This window comes from Mus caroli, unplaced genomic scaffold (genome assembly GCF_978045245.1).
Source record: "Mus caroli unplaced genomic scaffold, Mus_caroli_1 scaffold_13, whole genome shotgun sequence".
Classification (NCBI taxonomy): Eukaryota; Metazoa; Chordata; class Mammalia; order Rodentia; family Muridae; genus Mus; species Mus caroli.
This window is the reverse complement of record NW_028227268.1, coordinates 71,233,206-71,250,369: the sequence shown is the minus strand read 5'-3', so window position 1 is coordinate 71,250,369 and position 17,164 is coordinate 71,233,206. Positions and strand designations below refer to the sequence as shown.

At 52.5% G+C, this 17,164-nt stretch overlaps 1 protein-coding gene across 10 annotated transcripts in view; it reads right to left on the bottom strand.

Moving 5' to 3' along the window:
- Positions 1–13,207, bottom strand: part of Jade2 (jade family PHD finger 2) — a 43,416-nt gene extending 30,209 nt beyond the window's left edge. Inside the window, exons 1-5 of one of the 10 annotated variants that reach the window (XM_029483637.2) lie at positions 11,492–11,539; positions 10,730–10,751; positions 9,060–9,147; positions 3,175–3,232; positions 694–788 (exon numbers count right to left, since the gene is read on the bottom strand). In XM_029483637.2, the coding sequence (XP_029339497.1) occupies positions 694–788; positions 3,175–3,232 (153 nt within the window). In that variant the 5' untranslated portion in view covers positions 9,060–9,147; positions 10,730–10,751; positions 11,492–11,539. Of the gene's footprint in view, positions 1–693; positions 789–3,174; positions 3,233–9,059; positions 9,148–10,729; positions 10,752–11,210; positions 11,308–11,491; positions 11,890–13,087 lie in introns of those variants that run through there. The other 9 variants (XM_029483638.2, XM_029483639.2, XM_029483633.2 and 6 more) reach the window with 9 other exon arrangements.
- Positions 13,208–17,164: the final 3,957 nt, after the last annotated feature.

Here is a 17,164-nt window from a genome sequence, read left to right as displayed (position 1 = left end):
AAAGGCACAAAGCAAGGCATCTTGGGAGGCAAGAAGTCAATTTTTTAAAATATAAAGCTCTAGGAAAGACCACTTAAAAGAGTATACCGGAGGTCCAGCCCAAATACATATCTAGGAGCTTGTAAAAACTAGATGGCTCAGTGGAAAGCAACAGGAGAAAATAGAGTGTGGCTTGGTCCTTGACCCCACATCCATGTAAGCATGGTCCTTACACCAGCTACATGTGTAAGGACCAGGTTGGAAATGCACAGCCTTGGAAGTTCTCACAGCCACATTTATTCCAAGGGCCTCGTCTCTGCCCAGTGACATTGCCGGTGAAGTGCTAAGTGGGAAGAGATAAAGCCCCTGCATGGAATTTTTCATTGGCCACAAGAAGCCAGGTCTTGCTGTGAGGTCATGTACCAAGGACTCCCTCCACAGAAGCCATCAACGCCTCTACGTGCAGATCAGGAGGTGAAGGCATTACCCTGCTTAATATGCAGGTTCACGTGCAGTACTGTCAGAAGCATATACTGGTGTCCCCATTCATCCCATTCTGCCACACTGACCACCTCTGGGCACTGGGCATAGGCCCTTTGCCAAGAACACGTGACCTTCATGCATCTGCTCAGCTTTTTCTTTCTCTCACTCCCCACAGGTGCCTCTCCACCCCAACCGCATCCTTCCCTGAACCTTTCCACCGCTGCTGCCTACCTCTGAGGGCTTCTTCTCGTTCTGCCGGGGCCAGCCCGACTTGGTGCTGCTGGGCAGTTTGGAACATCTTGATGCTGATGTGGATGTCACGTGACCTGCAGAGAGAAGACAGGCCATGAGGACTCCTGGAGAGCCAGAAACATCATCTAATCCCATAGGGGATGGGAAGTCTTAGGGGGAGCACCTGCTTGTAGGATCAGAAGGTGGGAGGCACTGTCCCTTCCCTGGGCCCCAATCTTTCCAGACCAATGGAAATATGAAGGCTCCTTCACTCACCACTGGCTTAAGAAATCAACAGCAGTTACCAGCTGTTTCTGTGGCTCCAAAGAAGTCCCTATTCTCTTTGAGACTCTGCTTCCTACTTGGTCAAGGAATGCCAGAACATTCCATGCATGCCCTTTCTCCAGTCTGCCCCAGGTTAGGTGCATCATGGCACTCCTGGATGCCCTATCCGGTTACAGAAGCAGGGTAGGGGAGTATGAATCGGAACAGACCTGGAGCCTACCAGGCTAGACCCAAGTGAGCTGCCTGATTACTGGCCACCACCAATAAATATTCTGTAAGCCTGGAAGAGGTGGGTGTGAAACAGTTACTGTTAAAAGCCAATTTGATGGGAATAATCTAGAAGATTAAGTCTCTAGACACTCCCGTGACAAATCAGTTAACCTGTGCCAAAGCCTCTGAGGGACTGTTCTGACTAGGTTAATTGAGGTAGGAAGACAGGGGGACACGGTGGGAGGGGACTGGGAAGCACTGGTATCCTCCAGCCCCCCACCCTCCCACCCTAGTCTTCAGGATAATGCTACTGGGAGGTGGTGCAGCTTATTTAAGAACCTGAAACCTCAGAGAGTGTCAGAGCCAGTTGCTCAGGCACTAAAAGTCCCAAAACTGTGGGCTAAGTAAACCTGCCCTTCGTTAAGTTAATAACCTTACATGACAGTAATATGAAGCTGATTAACAGGATAGGAGATGACCTGTCCTCTAAAGGCTAACTGAAGGATAACATATCTATAGCTTTAGGATGATCCAAAGGGATGCTTCAGTTAGCCATGACTGTATAGTCCGAGGCCTTTGCTAGACTATAGGGCAATGGCCTCAGGAGGAAGACCCAGGGTTTTTCTGTTTTGGTTGTGAGCAGAGTCTCATTCCTTAGCCCTGGCTGGTCTGGAACCAGCTATGGGTACCAGGCTGGCCTTGACCTCCCTTACAGAGAGCCACCTGCCTCAGCCTCCCAAGTGCTGGGATTAAGTGCCCCACTATAGCCAGCCCCAGAGCCAAGGTTTTTGATGAGAACAGGAGTTAACAGTCACAGATGGGGACAGTGATGGGAGCTGATGGAAAGGGAACAACTTCAAGTCTGGGTCCAACCTGCCTCTTCTCCATGGCCCAAATGCCCATGACTTTGCAGGTTAGGAGTGGCAGATGGGTGGCCACAAAACTCTATAGATACTGTGATCTCTTCATGCAGCAAAGGACATGGAAGGGAGGAGTGACCTACAACCAGAGCCAGACACACAGGGCAGCAGATGTGGCCTAGAAGCAGACAGGGCTAGGCATTATCGATCCCCGGGTTGATAAGGAGGCTGAGAATCCACCAGGTCTAGAGATGCAGGGCTCCAGGCTCAGCCTCCCCAGCAGTGTGGCTGGCTTCCTTCTTAGAGGGATCCACTCAAGTAGTTACTGCAAGATGGGATCTTCCCGGCTGCATGCCCCTTCCTGCCCATGAAGATGGAATTCTTTGGTCCAACAGGCTGAGGAATGGCTTCCTGGGCCACTGGGCAATGGCTACCTTTTGTCACCAACCAGGAAGAACGCTCTTATTGTACACACACCTTTTTCTCTGCTCCCAAATCGACCTTCGAATTTTGACAATGGGACCTTTCCCCCACTTCTAGACATCCAACTGACACACCCACCTCTTTATCTAAATCTACCTCTTAGAACACACTACTGCCAATCTTCCATGACAGCTGGGCTTCTTCGTTAATTTCTTCAGCCAACCTTTATAGAACACCTACTGTGTGCCAGACTCTAGCTGGTAACACAGCAGATAAGAATCCTCTCGGTCAGGGTTTACCACACTGGTCAGGAAGTTACTTATTATGATAACTAACTAACTAACTAACTATAACAATAGAGGGCAACAGGTTTCAGGTCTGTTTTGTAGAGACTTCTAAAAGCTAAAGGATTTATTTTCTTGTATCAACCAGCAGCATGTGTCCTGAGAAGAGTTAGTCTAGTCCAAGGAGAGGAAGGCCTACCTAGAGGATAGGGCCGTAGACTAAAGGGGTCGGAGAAGCTCGGATAAGGGCAAGGACTGAACACCTCAGGGGCAGAGGAACCCAACTTGACTTTTCACCCCTGTAGCCCTGGGCTGAGCTGAATGGTAAGGGTTAGCGCCCTCTTACCAGGTCTTTGGGCCTGGCAGTTTTACTTAACCACTGTCCCCCAACCCCACAGAGCCAAGTAGGAAGGCCTCACCGTCAGTGGTATCAGAGTTGTCGCTGCTGATGGAATATTTTCGCCTCTTCTCTTCCATCTGCAACAAAAGTCGAGAAGGGATATTATCTTCCCAGACATCAGGGAAAATCCTCAGCTCACGCTCCCATGCAGAGGAAGGTCAAGCCCTGCCCCTCTTCCAGCCTCATCCTTTCTCTACACACCCACAGTGCCAGCGCTTGGGAAAGGAGGCCCCAGGGAACTCAGATAAACAGAAGTCTGCCCATTGGTGTCAGAGGACTGCAGGGAGGCCAGGAGGCACACACTGAAAGGTGACAATGACCCCTCAAGCCCCAGTTCCCCATACTTCCGGAGTGAGTGTTCCCTACAGGGAAGAGGGAGAAGAGGAAGTAAGAAAGATCCTTCTAGGACCTTTGCTGTCAAAGTAAGGCACAAACCATCATTGAGACCTGATCCTGTGCGTGGTAGCTATTGGGGTGTGGAAATGGGGCAGCAGGTCCATCCTCAGGTAAATACAACCCTACTGTACAATCCTATCTATGCCATCTAACTTTTAAGCCACTAAGGGCAGCTCTCTCACAACCTTGTCCACGGTGTTGAGTGCCTAGCAGCTTGATGAGCTGTAAGACTCAGGCCCATTTACGGAGGAAGCCTGCCTCTTTCCACTACCAACCAGCAAATGGAAGATGAACGCTGAATCCCAGAGGGTGAGGTCTGATTCCCGAGGTTACCCTGAACTCCTTCTGCATAAAGAATCCGCTTCAGCCTGGAAGGCTGTGCCTACCCACTTCTTCCTCAGGTCTGACAGGAGCCTGAACGGCAGAGCCTGCTTGGAGGAGGAGAACACCTGGAGCGGCTTGATACCTGGCCCAGGGTGCTTCCCACCATGTTCCCGCTCAGTTCTAGTTCTTAGGGAGAAGGCGCTACAGTACAACCCATCTATCTGCCTCTCGACACCTCTACCTCTAGCCTGTTCCTGTCAAGCTAGGAGATGCCTCTATCTTCACGCAGTGCCACAGAGACCCTGACATATCTACTCACTAAGTGGGAAGGAGAATCATCCAGACCTCCGAGTGGACCTGCTTAACCCTTGACCTCAGTGAGGAGCCTTTTACCCATGGTCTCCTCCCACTAGAATTGGAGGAGCTTACTGGGGCTGCTTGCTTGCTGCCTAGTGTTTCCTAAAGGGCAAAGAACTGAGAGACACTCGGCAGTGCAAGCAACCCAAGAAGCAGGAACCTCACCTCTTATGAAGGTGGGGGGGCTCCTCTAGCACACAAGGACCCCATGAAACTCTCAGGACATCCCCCGGTAGCTATGCCAATTGTCTCTCTCACTTAAGAGTCTATGACATGAGGAAAAGGAGCTTCAGGGCTAGGTGACAGAGTTTTATAACAACAGACTTAAAAGACCCAATCCCTGACCATCAGACTTCATGACCTCTTTGCAGCAGAGAGGAAGCCCAGAACCAAAACCATCACCCTCTGTGACATCCAGGATCTGAGAAAGGCCGACTTTGAAAAGAACTCTGGCCTTAGCCCACACCTGGCCCAACCTAGCCCCATCACTGTGTGGCTGTAAGTTCGCCAAGCCAATGTCTCCCACAATTCCCTGTTTCAACAACGAGAGCAGCAGTACCTCCAAACCAGGATCTCCTGCAACACTAAGAGCTGGCTGGGGGCTAACGGTAGAGCTCAGCAGTAGCCAGCCAAGGTAGAGCTCAGCAGTAGCCAGCCAAGGGCTCGGCATGCACAAGCCCCTGGGTGTGACCTCCAGGAAGAGGAGGAACAGGGGCCATGGATTTAGGAGTGCTAGGGGTCAAATCTTAGCCCCCAGCACTCACAAGGCCAGAGGTGTTGGCAAACTTCTCCCCAGGAGGTAAACTGGATCTGACTTCCCCATACATCTCCAGAATTTAAAGTGCTGGCAACTGAGTCAGAATTTGAAGAACACCCTGAAAGGGCCAAACTAAACACATTTGTTGGCGGGAATCAGCTGGCGAGAGTGAATGAGTAAATGAGTGTGAAGACTGAAGCAGCACATGGACGCTAGCTAGGAAATGCACGGCAGCCTTGATGCTAGCTAGTAAATGCGCGGGTGGCAGCCTTGGGCCAGAACGGACAGCCCTACAGAGGCCGGGCCGGCCCCTTGCAAAGCACAGGCAGTGACTATAGCTGCCCACACCCTTCTTACACTGCTGAGTCCTTGCCCAGAAACCAACAGGTAACCTGTCAGCTGGTAGTCCTACACGCAGGCCCATCAATGCGGCAGCCTGTGTGCGGCCCACTGGCGGGAGAAGGGGTAGACAGCAAACAGGTGTGTGTGTGATGGAGCTGCTTAGTGTGCCTGGCTTCGGGTTTTCCTACTCTAACATCCCCTCCCAGCTCTCCCAAGTCAAGTTTCTGCTCCGGCAGAGGACATCCGTGACACATGGCACTCGCTTCTGAGGGATAAGAATCGGTCCTGTAATCCATCTGTCAAGGAGAGTGAATCTAAGCAAGAAAGGTCTTTTCTTGCCATTCTTCTGGCTCCACTGCACTTGTGATACCACCCCAGTATGCAAACACACAGGGAAGCTCTCCTTTGGACGATGGGTAACCAGCGTGCCCTGAATGGAGCAGTGGCCCAAGGGTTCTGTGTCTCCTCTGCAAGTTCCGAACACACCCACTTTTCCCAACTCTACACTCATCCGACTGGTTCAAGCCCACCTCACCTCTCACCTGGGCCCATCTAAGTTCATTTCCTTTCTTTCACTACTTCCTTCACAGAATCCAAACTCCACACACAGCACCCAAAGAGAACTTCCAAGCTTAAATCCTGCCTCACTCCCAACCCCGTAAACTCTTTCACAGGCTTCCAGCTGACCCAAGGCCAGATCTCCATATCTCCACATAGTCCCTCCTAAACTTATCTGGACCCTGCCTACGTAAAGTTCAGTGACGATCCCCTCCCTCACTACATTGAGGGACAGTGACATCGCTCTTGCAACAGTGGGGACTGAACCTAGGACCTCTTACATATAAGGCAAGAACTCACCAACGAGCTACAGCCTCTGGCCTATTTCTGTTTCCTCTTCCAAGCTAAAGGCTCTTCCTGCGTCCACAGACCTGGGCACAAGTTGTGCCAGCTGCCTGTGTGGGTTTTTGACCATTACCCTATTTAGAGAAATGAGCTGTTCCATCCCCGTTTACAGAGCGCACGCACGTCGGCGTGTTGAGCTACTTGCCAACTGTCCCTGTTGGGAAAGAGTAAAGAGCATGTCTGGCTAGATCCTTGTGTGAAGGCCAGGAACTCTCACACTGCACCCAGTATAGTGGGGAGTACTGAACACACTACGGGTCCCTCCCTCATGGAGTGTCAGGACCACACAGCCCAGCTGGCTGGCCTGCTACTGGCAGAAACTGACACCCTAGCCCAAGATTCCCTCCTGTTTGCACACTCCTCCTTCCCAGTCTTGACCCTACACATTTTCCAGGCAGCTTTATGTGGTTGGGCTCCTGGCTAATGACCAATGTCAACTCAGTAATAGGGCAGCAATTTGGTGGCAGATGTTTTCTTGGCAGCACAGGCCACCGGCCTTAGCCACCCCCCTACCCCCCCACTAAAGTTCTGGCCCTGGAACACTACTGCCCAATGCCAGTCTCTTTTAAAGATGTCTCTGCAAATAAATTCAAATAAACACCCTGGGCCTCCATTAACGCCCTCCCAGCTGACCCTGGGAACAGTGGGTCTTTCAGGCCAGCTACTGCAGCCACTCCCTGGGGCAGTTAAAACACCCCAACCTGGCCTCCAGTCTCTCCTCTCCAGGGGCCACCAGACCTGCCCTCACACACACAGCAGGACTCCATCCTTCTTTAAAAAAAAAAAAGAGAGAGAGAGAGAGAGAGAAGAAGAAGGGGAGGGGGGCCTTCAAGCAGGCAATTTACCATTCCAGACACAATCTCTCAGAGAGAAACAAAAACTCCCTGTCTGAGGCGGACCGCGAAGGCGTGTGTGTAATAAGATGCTAATACAATTTAATGATATTTCGGCTGGAAAACCTCTCCTCAGAGCCTCCTTGTGCAGGGAAGGCCAGACGTTCAGAAAACAAGAGCTTGCACACTCTTAAACTGTTTCAAACAGGGGTCAGAGCCCCACTCTTTCCCATCTCTCATTAGCTTTAATGCCTTCTCAGGGACAATAACTGCGGATACAAGAAATGATTCTGTGCACAGGGCAAGAGGGCTGCTGTCTGTGACTGTCAACTCTACTTCTCCAAGCCTGAGAGGCGCTGGGATCTCTTCTCCTGCCACACTACTGCCTACCTTCAGTGTCCCACCCAGGCCCCAGTTTCCAGTACCTACAGGTGTCAATCATGCAGGCCAGTTCTACCACCCAACCAAGGAGAGTGTGACGGGTTCTACCTAATTTACCTTTCAATACTTCCTCAACCTTACTCTTCTCCCCACAGGGCAAATTTCAGTGGACCATTCCTAAGTCTAGCTGCCCACAGGCACCTGTTAGATGCTCATTTCTTCTTCGGAGAAGAGAAGCTGCCTTTCTGACCTAGCCTGGGGCTAACAGATCAAAGGCCACAGTGCATATAATAACTGGCTTGCCTCAGTTCATTAACAGAGTGGTAACACTGTGCGTGTGCTACCACTCACTTTAGGCTGCTGCTTCTTCTTTTTTCCTTCTCTTTCCACTCATTATATTGCTAGAACCCAGGGCTTGGAATTGCTAGACAAGGGCTTGACCAGCTATATCCTTAGACCCAGGTTTAGTCTTTTAATACAATCTATTACTTCCTACGCTTACCTACAGATAGGAATTATTATCAATCCCACTGGCTGATAAGTAAACTAAGACCTCTGGTGCCTTTAGCACAGCTGGAAACTACATTCAAACCTAGGCTAGCTGACTCCATGGTCAAGACTGCAGGACGGCTTACGGCACAGATAAAGTTTTCTAAATTCCAATGAGATTTCTGAGCGGAAGCTTAGAGGGCTGCCTAAGGCTCCAGAACCAACTTCCAGGAGGTGCCGAAGCTTTGAGCTAAGACCTGCCATTTAAGTGTCTAAGTGTCCCACTGCATGGGGGACATGATACGTCAAAGTTACCCCCACCCCCAACTCTATCCTGGCAACCTCTCATGCAACGCAAACACCCATCCGAGAGATCTGCAGACAGCTTGCTGTACATACAGTGAAGCATTTGGCGGGGGCACTGAGGCAACCAACCACCTTCTAGTCTAATAGAAACACTGGTTATAAATAACGGGAATATCCTGCCCGCTGCCTCAAACCTAGGGGAGTCAGTGTCTAAGGCTTACACTGAGATAAAGTACAATAGGGACCCGGGGACCCCCACATACACAGTACCAATGAGAACCTAGCGGCTGAGATCTTTGACAGCCTCTTGGATAGGAGTCACCGGCCATTTACCCAGGCAATTTAGGGGAAAAGCATGCTGGATTCGGGAAAGCACTCTGGAAACATTTGCTGTATCCAGAGCCCAAACAACTCTGTCCTTAAACACTTCATCTCCAAGAGTGTTGGGGAGACCCTTGGCCAAACAGTTTCAAAGCCAACATTCACTGTTAAGTCCTGCTGCGTAGAGTGAGGACTCCCCTCTAAAAGGCATTTACTGTGGAACCAAATGCTTTTCCACTCAAAACAGCAGCCAACAGCTCTTGGAACAACCGAGGAGAGGGCTTCAGATCAAACATGACCCCCCCCCCCCCCACACACACACCATGCAAACTTTCTCAATAAATTATTCGCCCACTTCGGATCAAAGCCTGCTTTTGCAGCCTGTGACCTAAAAAGCAAATAGCATAGCCTAAACATAAAAGCTTCCTCTTGACTAGGTCAGTTTTATTACTCATTCCTTCCCCCCCTTACAGTTCTTTCTCTTATTTTCCTTGCCTGCTTAGTAGATTGCTCTGCGAGTCCTAACCCGCCCAAGGAAGATGGGACCGGAGGGCCTGGAGGGCTGGTGTGTTCGCCTGGGGCCCTAAGGGGGGAAAAAAGAAATCAGGCGAGGGGAAAAAGAAGTCAGCACCCTGGGAACCCAGGAAACAGGGCCAGGCTTGGTTGGCAACCCTCTGCCGGGATCTTCTGCCAAATGTCCTACTGGGAATTTTACCAGTGATGGGAGAGACAGTGCCACTCTGGGAGGAGAACCCAGCTCCCAAGCTCCGGTCTGTATGCAAATATAAACGTTAAGGGAGCATCCTAACATTCTTCCGGGCTCAGAACTCTTCATTTCTAAATGGGGGGCCGCGCCCCTCCCTAACCCTTCAGCCACTTCTCTGAGAACAACCATAATCCCTCCCATTGACCTCTTGCAAACTGCCTCTGGGTAAAACTTTGTACCTCGGAATCCTGCAGATGAGGTGGGGGGTGCTAGGGGCAAGGGTGAAATTTGGAAATCTGCAGAGACCCGGGATAACCAGTACAATGTACCTTCGGGCATAAAGAAACCCGGTCCCCTTCCCCCGCCCCCCCACCAGCAGGAGGCCTGAGGCCAAGCTGGTTTTAAAAAAAAAAAAAGTGCACAGGCCGGCTGCAGCGGCTAAGGGGATTAGAAGAGGGTTGCGCGCCTCCAGCCTGCCCCTGGCGGCGGGCGACGGGCACGCAGGCTGGAGACGCGCCGGCGTGATTCCGACCGCGGGAGCCGGGAGGAGGAGCCGGAGGTGGCTGCGGGGGGCTCCGGCCCAGGCGTAGGAAGGGCAAGAGGCGGTTCGGGCCGGGGGCGGTGCCAGGAGGTGGGTGGGCTTGACGCCCGGGGCGGGGGAGGGGTCTAGGGGACTCGGGGAAGGGCAACTGAGCCCGGGGTGGGGGCGGGGGTACTGAGCGGGGCAGAGGTGTGCAGTAGAGGGACCGGGCTGAGCTGGCTGGGCCTCTCTGGAAGGTAGAGGAAAGCCTCCAAGCCGGTTTTGCAGATGTCCTCACCCTCCGGCAGAAAAGCTACGAGTCTCCAAGCTGACCCAGGATCACCCCTTGCTTAGAGAAGGGGATGTCTCAGAGCCCAGGGATGGGCGGGAAGGGACCATGGGGAGCCACAAGTCTGCACCCAGGCGGGGAGTGGGCGAGCGAGAGCCGCTCCGCAAGCGCAGGCAAGTGGGTGGGAAGGAGGGAGGGAGAGGGAGGAAGGAGGTGAGCCGGGAAGATGCCACTGCCGGGGGCGGGGCGGGGCCGGGGATCCGGCAGAAGGACTGCAGCAATGTTTGGTGGGGGCGGGGGCTGCAATGTCACTCATTTTGGGGTCAGGTGCGTGTGTCCCAGGCAGGGCCCTCCACTTGTCTGCTGCTCTTAGGTACCACCCAGAGTTTAGTAAGGGCGGAGGGAAGAGCGGGGAGCTGCAGAGTCGTCCCTGAAGCGGGACGCGAACCATCAGAGTTGGGAGAAGGTAAACAAGGGCCACGCCCCCTGCCGTCGCCCCGCGAGCGCGCACCCGCCGCTCCGGCCGTCGCCGGTACATTTCCACTCTCGCGGTGCCTCTCCCCCACCGGACTCCCGCGCAGCACCGGAGAGCTGCTGTCCACTACCCCAGTATGCACCCTGGCTGCCTGGGCTGCGCACCCAGCACTCACCTGGGAACGTTGTCCCCCGCCCCTTAAAAAGAAAAAAAAAAAAAAAACTAATTTGTGCAATGCCTCTGAACCCAAGAACCGAGCATGCTGCCCCCGCGTGCAGCTCCCTCGTGCACCCAGCCTGGAAAGGGGGCGCAGGGCGGAGGCGGTGGCCCCCGGAAGGTGTCTAGGACTGGACCGGCTGCACGTGAGCCCAGTGCGGGGTCATGTGCATCGGCTCAGCCCGGTTCGGCACCCGGACGTGCTGCGTATCAACAAAATGAAACTCGGGAGACAGAAGGGCAGATAGCTCCAGGTTTCCCCTGCCCCGGTGCCCGCCACTCGGCCTCCCCACCCCACACCCCGGTAGCGCCGCAGCCCCTCGGGCCGGCCGGAGCCCGCGAGGCAAGTTGCAGCCCCAGCGCCCCCACCCGCCCGCGCCCCCTCGCCGGCCCAGGGGCGCTTTGCCGCAGTCATTAATAAAGAAGGTCGCCAGGCTCACCCTTCCAAAAGTTGTTGCATGCGCCCCTCTCAGCCTCCCCGCACTGTACTCTTTAAAACACGGCTGACCAACATGCGCAATCTCTCTCCCCAGTGCTGTGCGTCCCCCCCCCCCACCCCCCGCGCTGGCTTCCTAGAACAGGCAGCCAGCGAGAGAGGGAGCGAGCGAGCAAGAGAGAGGGAGCGAGGAGCACTGGCAGATCTGTTGAAAAAAAAAAAAAAAGCCCACAAAATAATGCCGTGGAGATGCGCAGGACCCATCCGCTGGGGGCTGGCTCTTACCTTGCTCCGCGGTGCCCTCCCGAGGGGCGCTGCCCTCGGCTACGCGCGGCGGCGGGGGCCGGCGCGGGAAGGATGCTCCCGAAGCCAGGAGCTCCTGGGGCCGGCGCGGGAGGGCGGGGGGCGCGCATCCATCCGGGGTCGTGGCGAGGGAGGCGACCGGGCCGCGGCGCCCCCCAAGCCCCGCACCCCTGCTGGGAAGATGGTCAGCCCTCCAGCCCAGAGCTGGTGCCACTAGGAGTGGGCGCAAAGTAACTCCATGGACGCTACTCACCCCCCAAAAAAATAGCCTCCAACTGCGATGGCCGCGGTCGGCACCATTCACCAACCCCCTGTGTATGTTTCTGTTTCTTTTTAAACCAAGACTTCCTTGTGATCTCTTTAGAGGGGGAAAAAATGTGTTGGGGTGGGGGTGGGGTGGGGTGGGGGCGGGCAAGAAGAGAGGGAGGGGGAGTAGCCACTTTTTTCTAATTCACTCGGATCTCCGCTCCCGGCACCCCCCTGTCGTGTCCCCCCCCCTTCCCAGTTGTTTGGCTCCGGCGACAGTCCCAGGTAGCGTTGCGGCCCCCCCGGGGGGGTGCCCTACACGGTCACCCGCCCGCCTGCACGCGGGCCCGGACTCCTCGTGGACTCCGGGGCGCCCCCAACCCGCCCTGTCCCCAGGGCCGGGCCCGAGCGCCGGCTGAGCCCGTGCAAGTCCCATCAGGTCGGCTCACACTTCACACACTCACACACATACCCCGCCCCTCCACTCGCTCACTCACACTTTCTGCTCACACCCCGCCCCCTTCGCGCCCCAGACCCAGGCGGAGCCCCCCACAACCTAAAAAAAAAAAAAAGCAAGCTTATACTTAAAAAAATCTTTTGGCGCCATATTAATGACGTACTTAAAATTTGCCATTTCTCCCTGCGTCAAAAAGACGTTTCTTTGCAAATAACAGCTTGGAGGCGACACTCGCGGAGGAAACGAGGCTTGCACGGAGTACCCAGCTCGTCCGCCCCACCCCCAGGGACTCTGGTGCTGGAAGACCCTCGCCCTCCGCCCGGTTTCGGAATCACTGGTTTTAAAATCGAAATCGAATAAATCGCGTGGCGTTTTTTGCAGCGCCAGAAGTGAGCAGAAAGTGCTGGCAGGAGTGCAGGGGAGGGGCGCGCATGGGGCTGGGGGAGGGGGCGCGGTCCTCCTCCTCCACCCACACCAAATGCAAACTAGCATCCTAGGCAGGGAAAGTTGAAATTGTGGGCGACCTCCGGAAGAGAGGGGCTGTCCTTAGGGGGAGGGGGTCCCTTCTTGGGCTTGTTGCCCCCTCCCCCTCACGGGTGCCTCCTGGCGCCCGGTGCTGCCCTGCATTTCCGGAGGGGGGGGGTGAGGCGCACTGTGATGGGTGGGTGGCTAGCAGGGTGGCAACATGTCCTAGCCTCAGGAGGAGTTTGCCCCCAGGTACCCCCTTCCTTCTGCCTCGTGCATCTTATAACCGCAAAGGGTTAAAAACCGAGGGGCAACTTCCCAGGGCTGGTACTTGGCAGAGAAGCGGGGCGCCCCTCTCCCCACCCTCTCGTTCTCGCCCCTCCTCCTCCGACTCCACTTCCCGACTTGACCTTGTGGTGCACAAACAGTGCTCTCCAATCCTCGCAGTTTCTGGAAGAAGAGCCTGCGCTCGCCAGGCGGGCGGGCTGTCGGGCGGCTAGCCGGCAGTGGCGGAGCCTTGGGTCGGTTCCCTGAGCTGCGGGCCACACCCACCCAACCCGCTGTGCCTGGGAAGCTCACCTTCTCTCTAGGAAGGAAAAGGGCAGGCCTCCTGGAGGGGTAGGCACGTGGGGGGGGGGGGGGGCAACGTTTTGCCTCCTGGGAATGCTCCAGCTGGGGAGGTTGGCTAGTTTTGGACTGAGGTTTGGGGAAGCCTGGCCCAGCATCCCTAAGGCATCTCTCATCTCCAGCATCCCTAAGGCATCTAATCTCACCCTTGCCAATGTATTCTACCCCTTCCAAGATAATCCAATGATCCCCCCCCCCAACTCACCTTTGTTTTTGAAGGCAGGTGGATGAGTTTCAAATCCCTTTCCCTCTCCAAGACTGAAGTTTGTTTATTTTTCCTTTCCCCTCCACCCCCAACCCCCTTGCATGCAAAGATAAATATTCAATTTACATAAGATGACATTTATGTGACAATTAAGAAGATTCCCCGACGGAATGTTGTGAACACATTTGCTTATAGGAGAAATAAATCTAATAATAAACAAACTCAAAACAGCTCAGATCCTCCGACGGGGAGGTTGTCTCAGCAACAAAGAGGGACACGAGGAACGCTGAACCAAGCGCTTTCTGCAACAGGAGAACTCAAGTAAGCCACCTAAGCGCTTTCTGCAACAGGAGAACTCAAGGAAGCCACCCGCAGAACTTCTCTTCTTTGGTCTTCATTCACAAAGTCTAAAAGAGGCCTGTCTGGCAAGAGGAGGGGCTGGCTCATCAGCACCTCACAGTTAGCCCTAACTCTGGTTCTCAGAGGTCCACTGAGAAGATTTTCCCAGGCCAAGGTCAATGTCTGCTAACGCGTGTTGGAGGCTGGGAGTGCCCAACGAGAGGTTAATGGTTTCTAATCCTGGCTTTCCTGCTCAGAAGGCTGTGTGAGGCAGATCAGTGAATACCTCTCTCTGGATCTGTTTTCACCTTGGGGAGCAGAAGATTACCGAGACCACATGACCACACGCATACCCATGTATGTGAATATGTAAATTTACATTCCCTATAAGTAAGGCAGGACCAGGCTAAGAGTGCACAGCTCATGTGAGTGCTTTGCTCATGGCTTCTTTCTTATAAACTCCTTTTTCCCAATTATTTTAATGATGTGTAGATGTATGTGCACCTATTTTTAATTATGTGTCTGCACATGGGCAGGTAGGGATGCAGGCAGGTGAGGCAGGCCAGGGGCATGGGATGCTCTCTGTAGCTGGGGTTGCAGATGCTTGTGAGCCACCTAATGTGTATGATTGAGACCTGAACTCAGGTCCTTTGGGAGTGCGGCAAGTGCTCCTAACTACAGAGCCCTATCTCCAGCCCCTGCCTTTTCTTTTTGCTGTTTTTGCTTATGATTGAACCCATGTTAGGTAAGAACAAGAGGACAATGCTCTCTCTCTCAGTCTTTCCCTTGAGGATACATACAAGAACTCCAGTGTGCACAGAAAGAGGACTAGGAGAGGAACTGGTCAGAAACAGTGGTCAAGGTCCCGATAACTGTCAGCCATGAATCCGGCATGAAGGTAGAGACACAATACACAGAGGCAGAGTCTAAAGTGACCCACAGATTTGGTCTTTGGCCTAGGGGGTGGGGTGGGATGTCTGTGCAGGAGAGGACAGGACAAGCTGTTTGCCTTGGTCATTGGGAGCCCATGAACTGGAATAGAAAAATGTCTTGGCCTAATAGAAAAGGAACCGTAAAATGACCTAGAGAGATGATAGGGGGAAGGAACACCTTCTGTGCATGTGTTTCCTTCTGTGCTCCGTGTGCAAGCTGGTCCACTTCATTCCCACAAAAGCCCATTACCCTCTTGAGAAAAGCCTTAGAAACTCGATAGTTTCCAAGGCCGGCAGTGGTGAGTGGACACCTAAGTGCAGGTGACCTTGGCACTGGTGTCATTACCCTTTGCTTTTACTACACGCTGGAGAAAAGTCATGCTATTGCCTAGTCACATTATGATTGATCTCTGCGAGAGCAGCAGCTCTATTTAGTCCTTGACATAGTTTTCTAACTGGGGGCCAAACCAGGGCCCCTAAACAGTCCTTAGGAAATACCACTGGCTTAGAACCCAAATCCCCTCCAGTCCTTGGATTCCGTAGAGCTTTGTGTTACTGTCCATGGCTGACCTTGGACCTGCTAACAAAATAACAGTGAGACTGACTTTAATTCATTATGTACATAGCTTAATTAAACAAATAGGAAATCTGTATAGCCAGGCATCATGGTTCACACCTAAAATCTCAGAACTTGGGAAGCAGCGACAGGAGGATTACCAAGAGTTAAAAGCTAGCCTGGGCTACACAGAGAATTCAACTTAACCAAGACAGCAAAATAATGAGACAACAGATTGAACGGAATAGCCTGCCCCTCCCTCAGCAAAAAAAAAAAAAAAAGAGAGAAAGAGAGGAAGAAAAATTTAAATTGTGTTCTAGTTTTAATTATGTGTATGTGTGTGCCTGTGTGTGGATATCTGTGTGTGAATGCAAGGTACCTGTGGAGACCATAAGAGGGCATGAGAAACTCTAGAGCTGAAATTACAGGCTCTGTCAGCCACTTGACCTGAATTCTAGGAACAAAACTCCTGTCCCCTGCAAGAGCAATCTCTCCAGCCCTGAAAATAAACAAACAGACAGACAAGTAAACAAATAATCAATTGTGAGCCAAAACTAGCCTCAAACTCACTGTGTAACCCAGGCTACCCTCAAATTCTCTGCAATCTCAAATGCTGGGACTAGAGATATATGTTGGTGTGTTTGAAGAGAATTAAGTGCTACAGTGAAAAGTTCCATTGCAAATCACAACAGTATAAGGTACAATTTTAATTTTTTTTAGATTTTGTTTGTTTGTTTGTTTTTTCGAGACAGGGTTTCTCTGTGTAGCCCTGGCTGTCCTGGAACTCACTCTGTAGACCAGGCTGGCCTCGAACTCAGAAATCCACCTGCCTCTGCCTCCCGAGGGCTGGGATTAAAGGCGTGCGCCACCACTACCCGGCTTAGATTTATTTTTATTTTATGTTTATGGATGTCTTGCGTGCATGTATATCTGTGTTTTGTGTATGTGCAGTGCCTGCAGAGGCCAGAAGACAGCATCATATCTAAGGGGTACAGTTTTAAATCGGATGATCTGAGAAGATGCCAAGTGAGCGTGTCTGTGCGCACGCGTGTGTGAAAAGGGTGCATTATGAACCAAAGCTTCTTAACCTGGAGTTTAGGGGTACTCACCTCCATAAATCTGTGGGTAGAATTCAGGGGCCTTGACTTTTGATGGGCGAAACGGTCACATCTTCATTTCCATCAGTAAAATGTAGCATGTTCTTCAATTATAAATAAGGACAGTAAATCTTCAATATTAAGTGCACCTGTGATGTGGTTCCTGGTAGGAATCACAGGTATCTTACAACCATTACAGTTGTTACTAATACCCTAGAATGCCATTACACGTCACTACTTCAAATTATGCTGCACTTGTAATTTAATAAAGCACACAGATTAGTGTGTTACACATTTTGAAAATATCTTGAGAGTTGCATTTCAGTATAATTAGATTTCTTTGTAATTCATAGAACTTACTTCAAGGGCTTCAGTATGGTGGCTCACACCTACTCTCTTACCACCTACAGGGGCTGGCGGAGGAGAACCAGGAGTTCAAGGTCATCCTTGACGACATGGCAAATTTGAGGTCAGCCTAGGTTGCCTAAGGTTCTAGATTCAACTCTTAGCATTGCAAAAATATTAAAGATCTTACGCTCAAGAGGAATCCATAGGTATCAGAGCACTTGAATACATGGCACAAACAAAGTTAAGAGGCTAGCAGGTACGTGCTCTTGGCAGAGTGTGCCATCTGTAAAGGGTGAGACTTTGTAGGGCTCTGTGGGACCTTGTAAAGGATTTGGCTTTTCCTGAGTGACATGGGGGTTGGGGGGGGGGTGAACGGAGAGTGC